Source organism: Mchenga conophoros, linkage group LG8 (genome assembly GCF_057382185.1).
Source record: "Mchenga conophoros isolate Kocher_MC1m ecotype Shallow Benthic linkage group LG8, M_conophoros_male_GT1.1, whole genome shotgun sequence".
Classification (NCBI taxonomy): domain Eukaryota; kingdom Metazoa; phylum Chordata; class Actinopteri; order Cichliformes; family Cichlidae; genus Mchenga; species Mchenga conophoros.
The window spans coordinates 31,023,242-31,032,490 of NC_140533.1; the positions used below are offsets into that span (position 1 = coordinate 31,023,242).

At 48.2% G+C, this 9,249-nt stretch overlaps 1 protein-coding gene across 2 annotated transcripts; it reads left to right on the forward strand.

Moving 5' to 3' along the window:
* Positions 1–1,222: 1,222 nt before the first annotated feature.
* LOC146569228 (transmembrane protein 100-like) lies at positions 1,223–6,013 on the forward strand. 2 transcript variants are annotated; one of them, XM_085285618.1, is made up of 3 exons: positions 1,223–1,265; positions 1,775–1,883; positions 3,537–6,013. In XM_085285618.1, the coding sequence occupies exon 3, from the start codon at positions 3,580–3,582 to the stop codon at positions 4,054–4,056; it is 477 nt and encodes a 158-aa protein (XP_085141744.1). In that variant the 5' UTR covers positions 1,223–1,265; positions 1,775–1,883; positions 3,537–3,579; the 3' UTR covers positions 4,057–6,013. The 2 variants fall into 2 exon arrangements, with proteins under 2 accessions (XP_085141744.1, XP_085141743.1); XM_085285617.1 differs by lacking the exon at positions 1,223–1,265 and having other exon boundaries at positions 1,758–1,883.
* Positions 6,014–9,249: the final 3,236 nt, after the last annotated feature.

Below are 9,249 nucleotides of genomic sequence, written 5' to 3' on the forward strand. Positions count from 1 at the left end.
AGGCCAGATGTTCCCAGCTGCTCTCAGCAGGTCACAGACTGAAGTCGCTGCCGTCTCAGAGGAGAAGCTGACATTCCTGCAAATAAAAATAAGGAGCTGCTTTTTGTCTGAACTGTAGCATCACATGAAAGCCGAACAGGCCACACGTGTCCACACTCAGACATCCGTCCTGCTGCAGCAATCCTAAAAAAGCTGTTCTCTCTTCCTCTCCTGGTTGGAGACAAACTTTATCCTGCAGTCAGCAGAACGCAGCAGACTCAAGTGCATCTGAACTTTTCCTTTCTCCTAATGTGGGCTGCACCTGCATCTCATGAGCTTGCTGTTCCAGATGTTGACCTGCAGACTTCCATGAGGTCAGAACCACAACCACCTGCTGACAGCCAATCACGTAACCCGCTAACTAACTTGGAAAATAAATAAACCTGCACAGGTGCGGTCTGTCGCTCCCTCAGTGTGTCTGAAAACGCACAACAGCAAAGTAGTGCCAAAAACTCTCAGACCTGTACACGGATAACCAAACATATGATTTCTTACTGCCTCACAGAGCTATGATGTGGGAATTCGACTTTATTTCAATTTATGCTTTATTTTAAGGAAAATTCCAGTTTCCTTTAAAACACGTTATTAACATAATTTAGGTTTCGTCTTGCAGCGAATGAGCTGAACATGAAGTAAAACGGTGCACACGTCAGAATCATCATCATCAATCTCACATTTTTAATAAATAATCAAGTATGTAGAAGTATTATTAGTGCAGCTGTGGCATAAAGCTTGCAGGAGGCAGTCTCATCCATTTGTTAAGCACTGTGAAAAAATAAATTATTGCTGTATTAAAAATGTTGTTGAATATGAAGATACCATCTTGTAAATAAGATGCAATCAGTGTGAAACTAGCACTGAATGAAACATCCACAGCTCGCTGCACCCATGTTAGGTCGTTATCTTTGCTTTGCGCCACGATGATGATTCACCCACATTAGCATTTAGGATTATGTGACATACGGAAGAAATATGGCGTGCAAGCAAGTCGCATTCCTTTAGTTAATAAGTTGAATACGTGACTGAGTTTGAGCCTTTCAGGCCCTGTGGTCATGTCCGGACGAGCGTGGACGTGAGTCTGTTCAGACGGTAAACAAAGTTCAGCTGATTGGTCCCAGATGTTAACACGAGTTTGCAGCTGCAGCACGGAGGCTCCCGCGCTCGCTGCCGATGTGGAAGAGCTTTAACTCCGGGGCGGAGGTCCTCTGGAGGAGTCTGCAGTCCCAGTAAGTAATGGTAACCATCAGGTTTTTTCATCATGCGTGCATTATTTTTCACTTTAGGTGAGTATTGTATTTATTAGTCACACTTTCCAACTGCCTCTTCAGACCTGGAAGCTACGTCTTAACCCTCGTTTGATCCTGGCAGTGCCGTTTCACATGACACGTTTGGGGCTCATCTGTAGCTGGACAAACGTGACCAGGCTCTGCACAGGTGTGTTTCAGTCACAGGTGTAAGAAGGTGACGCCTTTTTAGAGTCAAACAAGTCAGAGCAAAGAAAACCAGCAGCCTTTTCAGATTCCAGATGTTAGCCTGTGTTTTAAAGACAAATGTGGGAGTAGCTGTGGTGTCAATGCTGCAGAGCTGACAGACAGGAGAGCAGCTGAAGGAAGGAAAGAGTTAAACCTCTGCTTCCTCCTCGGGTAGGAGGTGGTATGGAGGGGTGGGTGTGGCGGCGGTGGTGGGGGACCTCTTCTTCTATTGATAGCCACGTTCCCCCCGTTTATTCCTGCAGTGAGGACGATGCAGAGCAGCGAGCCAGAGGAGGCTCCACGCTGAGGAGACCCCGACCTGCTCAGACTCAAACCGGCGCTCTGAGGGATGGACGGCTGCTCGCTGACACAGTAAGTGCTCCCAGCTTTCCCGTCTCCACACAATCACAGCAACAGCCGGGACTGTTTAGTCACGCAGGCTGCTGGAATGTCGGGAAAGTCCTGATTTCAGGGAGGAACGTTAAAGCCTCGTCCTCTCTCTGTGGAAGTCAGGCTGCAGGAACGACTGTCTGCATTTTTAAAGCTGCTTCTTCTGGGATTTTATTTTTCTTGAAGCAGATTTCATTTGACACTGTGTGCTGTTGTATCAATAATAATGTTATTTCTGCAGCGCAGCAGCTTTCAAACACAGTCACAGACGGTCTGTGTGTTGCAGCTCCAGCAGTGAGTCAGTCCCCACAGACTCACATGTTCATTTCCCCTTCATCACACCTGTACGGGGGAGGAGAGGCGGCTGTAACGCACCTGTGTAAAGGTTTGACAGGTGGGAGGTGACAGCTTCAGGCTCATGTAGTCTCAGGCAGTGTCTTTACCTTACAGTAACGAGCACCTCCAGGCGACCGTTGTTGTGAGCTGCTCCATACAAACCAAACTGACCTCTGCATGTGACATTACCTGACCAATAACCTGGCTGCTGTGAGGTCACTGCACACAAACAGAGAAGCAGACGGTCACAGCTTCAGCTCTTTCAGGTTTGCGGCATTCGATCGTGCGCAGCGGTCTGAGCTCTGCACTCTGATTGGACCGCTGCAGAGGGCCGAATCTGCTGTGACTCCTGGAAAGGTTGCGTTAACACACCTGAACCATTCAGACCAGCAAAACACCAAAACGTCTACTTCTGTAGAGACGCTCTCACCCACGAGGATCAATCAGTTAATCATCATTAGCAGCTCTCGTGGCTACTTACCCTCTAAGTGCTGGTGAGGACGGCCTTCTTTCACACACTCGGTGTTGTTGTTCTATATCAGAACATTTTTAAGATGATTTTTTTGTCATGTCCTCTCACGCCCTTTCCAATCAAAAATGATTCAGTTAGAGATCTTTTATCTCTGATCCAGTATTTCCACATATTTCTGCAGTGATTTGGTGTGAGCTGTTCGGTGTGGCAGCCGTAGAGATGTCTGCTTCTCTGGACTATGGCAGGTCTGAATGACACCGCTCTGCTCAGAGCATCTCTCACAGTCACTCCAACGCGTCTTAATGAAAACGAGCTGAGCTGCAGCAGAAAAAGTCGTTGATTAGGAGTGAAAATAATGAGGTTACAGCGGGGCCGGGCCCTCGTTACGCCTCGCATCATTTCCTGTGATCTTTCACTTTCAGGCCACTCTCAGGCTGCCCTCCCTCTGCCTCACGTTAAGGCTTTGTTTACAGCAGAGGCTCTCGCTTCCGCTCGGAGAGACAGATGTCGCCACAAAGTGTGCCAGCGCCTCAACGAGCCGCTGACGCGTTGTAACATTTAATCTGTGAAAGTCGTTAGTTTGGCCTCGTTTCCACTCGAGCTCTGACCCAGCGACCCGCGTGATCCCAACCTGGTGCTGCACACATGGTCAGAGGCTGAAGTCAGGTCACCGTGAAGGGAAGGAGGCGTTGATGTGTAGCAGCTGTTTATCTTCTTGGCTGATGGTTTTAAACCAGCTGTGGAATAAAACAAAGTGTAACAATATCAGACATAAACGATGCTTTAATGTCTTTGATGTAACCAAAAACTTATTTCTGACTTCACAGCTAGCTGTTCTCTGATTGGCTGATCCCTGACACCTGCATCAAGATGGCTCACCTGTTCCTCGCCAGCAAGATCACAATGCCCGATGACCTCCACAGCAAAGGTGGCGGTGGCAGGGTCCCCCGGAGCGCCATGAAGGTGCCGCCGTCCATCTCCGCCGAGAAGCTGAGCCGGGACAAGCCCAGGAAGGATCGTAGAGTCGTCGTGACAACGCACGTCCCGCATGTCAATGAAGTCCAGCTTACAGCGGCGACGGGCGGCGCCGAGATGTCCTGCTACCGCTGCACCATCCCGTTCGGCGTGGTGGTCCTCATCGCTGGCATTGTGGTGACGGCGGTGGCCTACACCTTCAACTCCCACGGGTCCACCATCACGGTGCTGGGACTGGTGCTGCTGTCTGTCGGGCTGGGGCTGCTGGGCGCCAGCGCCATCTGCTGGAAGGTCCGACAGAAGAAGAAAAAGGACAAGCGACGGGAGAGCCAGACCGCCCTCATGGCGAGCCACGGGTACTGCGTGGTCTGAGCTCAGACCTCTGAAGTGAATAACAACACAAACTAACAGGATTTGAGACGCTTTACAAACTGCAGAGACCTCGCTGTGCTGTTTCCTCCTGCAGCTGACGCGAGGACAGCCGCAGATGTGAACGACGAGCAGAGCGAAGGACGCGTCTCGGACAAAACATTACTAATGGAGACGCCTTCATCAGCTGGAGGTGTTGGATGAGGAAAAGCTTGCTTTAGTGCTGACACTAAGAGATAAATAACACGTCATTAATTTTACAAATATGCTGATAAACCAATTTTTCAAGCAGAAATTCAGAATATTTTCAGGTCCCAGCTCCTCAAATCTGCCCGATTTATCTGATTTATCTGTCGTCGAGGTTCTGGAGTACAAACATGTGAACCTCCAAACACCCACCCTGCACTGGGGGCCCATTAGAGGAGCCCTGAGTCCAGACAGGTGACCCGGTGGGTGTTCAGAGGTCTGGGTAACAAAATCAAAGCCCCTCAGGTTTATTGTTGGAGCAGGTAAATGGATTCGATCTAATTATTGCCAAAACATCAATTTTCTCAAAGACATAACTTAGCACGTTTGTAGTTTCCACACAGGACACGTTAGGATTACGGCTGATGCTTTTATTCTGAAAGTACCTGCAGCTGTTTTAGTGACATGAACCTTTAAGTGTTTGGCTTCAAAAAAATAAGATTTTGGATAATATGAGTGTTTAGTTGACAACTTCTTAAAACTCATTTATGATGCACAGTATCTAACTAAAGCTGCTAATAAGCTATAAAAGACATTTAAAGGTACTCTAACGTATACGTTTCTCTGAGTTTGTAGCTCTCGTCGGTCTAATTTGTGGCCTCTGACGTTTCCCCGGGATACACAGAGCATTCCTTCGGGACATGTCATCATGGTTTGATGTTTCTGGGTGAGACTGTGTTTCCCTCTGATGTTGGGTTCAGACTACAGGGAGCGTCGGATTAGATGGTTTTGCGTCACATTGGGTCATTAACATGTCACGAACATAAACATGACAATCATCGCTGCTCGCTGTGTTTCACAACCTGATAAAAGTCTCTGCACACGAGGACCGAGGGACCAACACAAATGTAATCATGTGCCGTGGCGTGCGCGGCAGAGCTCTCAGACCGCCGAGGACGACTTATCTGTGTTTCCGTCTGAATCTGAAAACCCGTTAAAAACCCACGAGGCGACTCAGGGCGGAGTCTTAACGAGATTAATGAATGACGTGAGCAGATCGCTATCCCAAACTCAAACCGGACTCCATGATGTTCTCCATACAAACAACGTGAAGAAAAACGACCTCCTCGCCAATTTATCCTGTAAGACGTTTATGTCAGATTTTGCTGTAATTGGAATTCTTGAGTTATGGTCGTAACGGCGAGTTGGACCTTTATCGCTAAATTAAGTGCTAACAATTCCCATCCAATCCTGCGATATCACGTTCATAATAATGAAATGCATGCACTACCTGGAAGAATCCGCCTCCAGGCTTCACCTGTCCCCGCCTTAATTGTTTTACATTAGTGGCGCCTTCTTGGAGGTGAAACTTGGTGGAGTTCCTTCTGCGGAGGTGGAGGAGACGAGATCCTCAGAGAAAGAGCTCCGCCTGGCTCGTCCGAGTGTTTCCCACTTCATCCATACTGTGGGATCATTGTGTGTGTCATAAACCATCAGATCTTCCATCTGATGACGTTCGTCAGCGCTTCGCGTCTCTGCGTTGGGGCCGACATCGCTCTATCGTGGAGTCTGAACCCAACACGGTGACGTAACTGAGCGACGTGCAGTGCTGAGGTCACAAATAGACCGATTCCTGACATGCATGCTACTCTGTGTGTTTAGTGCACTATGATGCAGATGTATCCACTGTATTAAAGCTGTTTAGCTCCTATTTATTCTGTTGGTGGACGTGTTCGTGTAAAATATTTGTTCTATTAAAGTCAGCCAAACCACACCACTGCTCTTGCATTTACTCACCGAGGATCTGCTTTGCAGAGCAGGTTTGAGACACGCTGCGGGGCTAAATTTAGCCATGTTTATGTTGCCTAGCATCGAAAAAGACACACAGCCAGTTAATAAAGTGAGGAAGGGCTGGGCGGGGGAGTCAGGGTTGCATCATCTGGACCAGAGCTGGTGGTGGCGGTGATGACGGGTAGCGGTTACAACATGTTGTCACTTGTGCAGTGCTAACTTTATCTCTGCTGGAGTGCAGCATCCTGGGAATGTGGGTGGACTGGGGGGAGGGACTGGAAAGAGAGATGAGGGGGTGCAGAGTGGATCATCGGTCTCATTCTTGAGGACACTTTGGAGGAGGTGCAGCGCCTCCTGAGCCTGACGGAAGGTGAAAATAGAAGCGATCTCAGAAGACGTGGACACGTTTAACCCCCCAGCAGCACATCAGCACCTTCCAATGATCACACGTCACTTTCACAAACATGGCCGACAGTTTACCACAGAGGTCGTTACAGCGCCTAAAACCTGCGACCTGCCGTCCTGAAAACACATCAGCTGACACACACAGCTGGTAAAACTCACGTAAAGCATGCTATTCAAACGGCGTCAGCTGGCCGACAGCTTAACTGCATCTGCAAGCTGCTTTGCAACCCAGCTCCTGATTTAACGTCGTGTCTGCTGCTTTGTTCAGTACTTTATCCTATGACACAGCGACTGGCACGACCAAAGTGACTGTCTAAGCTTGCAGTTTCACAGCCTTTGAAATGGTTGCCTTGAAGCCGGGACCAGGTTTGGTTCCTTTCCTCAAAGCTGCTTTGGTGCATCAGAACTGCGATAAGACGGAGCCAGTCTGTGATTGAATGGTGAAGCTGGTATAATCAGGCAATTAATGGCTAAATAACAATGAGATAGAAGAAGTTTTCTAACCAGAATAAAACCAGCTGAGTCGAGTCTCCTGTTGCAGACTGACTCAGATTGATTGCACCCTGTTGTCAGCGTTTATAAATTATGCACTAATTATTACAAACCTGGGCCAGTCTGTCTGAGGACTACGAGTCGACTGATCGTTAGGAGACACGTCGCCTCCCACCAGGCAAGCTTGTTGCATGCTCCTCTTCTCGGTGACCAGGTACAATCGTTTACTGAATCGGTTGAAATAAAAGCAACACATCTGCCAGGTTTTTCTGAGTAACTGAGGGACACGAGTGCAGCGCTTCCCACTCCATGCCTTTCACCTGTAAGTGATCAGCCACGCCTCCCTATTATTGCAGATGAACAGTCGTCTCTGTTGCAGAGTGATGACGTACTGATGGTGGCTCCGGTCCGTTGTCTGTCGTCATCTTGGACCTCTGAAGCTGTTCATGTGCAGCATGAAAGGTTAAAGTCAGTTTTAAAAACTCGGTGTGACTACAGCCCACAGGCTCAAATATCTCACTAACCTCGTGCAGTGGACGGTCATCTCAGATGTTCTGTTTGTCTCTGACCATCAGTGGCCTCAACATGAAAGAAGCAGAGCAGGAATGATTCATAGTCCAGATTGAATAAGCAGATTTTGGCCCTGACTGAATCATCAGCTTTTATTTGATATCTGCCAATCACACAACTGCTCAGTGTTTCAGGCCTTTAGACTCCCTGGAGTCTCGGGCAGAGCGGAGACATCACGTATCAAATAATCTGTTATCTAGTTCAGTTTAGTTTTATTTGCTTTTTGAATTATATCCAAATGAGGTGATTTCCCCCTTAAATAAACAAAGTGAGAAAGTGAAGATTACTCTGAGAGGGAACGTTAGAAATGAAGGATTCCTGTTTATGCTGAGTTGGATGCCTTCTCAGGCACAGTCTGCTGCGTCCTTCCTGCAGAGCTCTGGATGTTTACGTGCTTTCAGTTTGGTTTATTTGTCACAGAGACGATTAAATCATCCTCATCGGCCTCGCTGATGTCTGACCCTGATTCTGATTGTCAGAGCTTTGTGTCTCAGGCTGTGTGAGGACGGCTCAGAGGGGAAATGCCAATCCTTCCCTTCCCCTAACACAGTGACCAGCGGTGTAAGTCAGCGGCAGCGTGCCTGCTAAAAACACACCCCAGACTCCCGGCCGGAAAGGGCCTGGCACGCAAAGAGCCGGGAATCGGCACGGTTGAAAGGATCGGCCGGAGAACAGGAAGGAGTTTCTGCTCGAACACACCCTCTATCCAAACTTTGAACTAATTCCCAAAAAGGCGTGAGACTGCTCTGTCTTCAGAGGAGAGTCAAGGTCAGCCGAAGAGACCGAGTCAGGAACCATCGGGCCAGATCCTGCCGGCTGCAATGGATTTAAAGCTGTGGAAGAATCATAAAACCAGTGAAACTCTTTCTAATCTGTAAAGGCAAAACTTTTCTAGTCCTTGACCACCTCGACCAGGTGTCCTGATCACATGACCCAGCGCCGCACAGGCAGGGACGTAGGCTGACTGCTACATTTTAGGCAGCAGTGAATCAAATGTTTTAGAGATGTAAAAAAGTGTTGTGTGATAAAAGCTCAGACTCTGCCTGTCTCTGATGATGGTGTGCAGTAGGGGTGCAACGATACTCATATCGATATTGAACCGTTCGATACAGAGCTTTCGGTTCGGTACGCATATGTATCAAACAATACAAAAGTTTTAATTTATTTTATCAACTTTCCTTCTGACGATGCTGTCTGTGTTGAGCGCTCAGTGGATCTGTGCTCGACTACTCCACCTAGGCTGCACAAGCTAGCGAGACAGAAGCTAAGCTCGTTGCAACATGGCGAATTGAACCTCCCCCACCCTCATTCAGATCTGGCCTTTGGAACTATTTTGGTCTTCATGTGACGTATGACCCTGAAGGTAAGCGCGTCATGGACTAAAGTAAAACAGTATGTTGGATGTGCCATGCAATGCTCAATTACATGGGTGGGAGCTAGTGTGTTAGCGCAGTTAGCTCGTTAACGTGTTGGCCGTCCAGCCCCACGCACGGGGCGATCCGCGGTAGCTCGTTAACTGAGATTTGCCGTGTTGTGGCGTTAACGTCATTTCAGATTAACGCTGACAGCACTAGTGGAACACAACGAACATGACTGCACATTTACTCCGACATCATCCTAGTGCAAAGACAAGTGGAAGCAGACAAAAACAACAAGCAGCATGCTACAAACTTTACCCGAGTCATTTAGACAGCCGTTAGCACAGGATTCTCCTTATGGGGACCTGATATGTTTAACATGCTGCTGAGAATA

Coding starts and splice junctions, on each gene's coding strand:
- LOC146569228 (XM_085285618.1), top strand. CDS start 3,580: ATGGCTCACCTGTTCCTCGCCAGCAAGATCACAATGCCCGATGACCTC.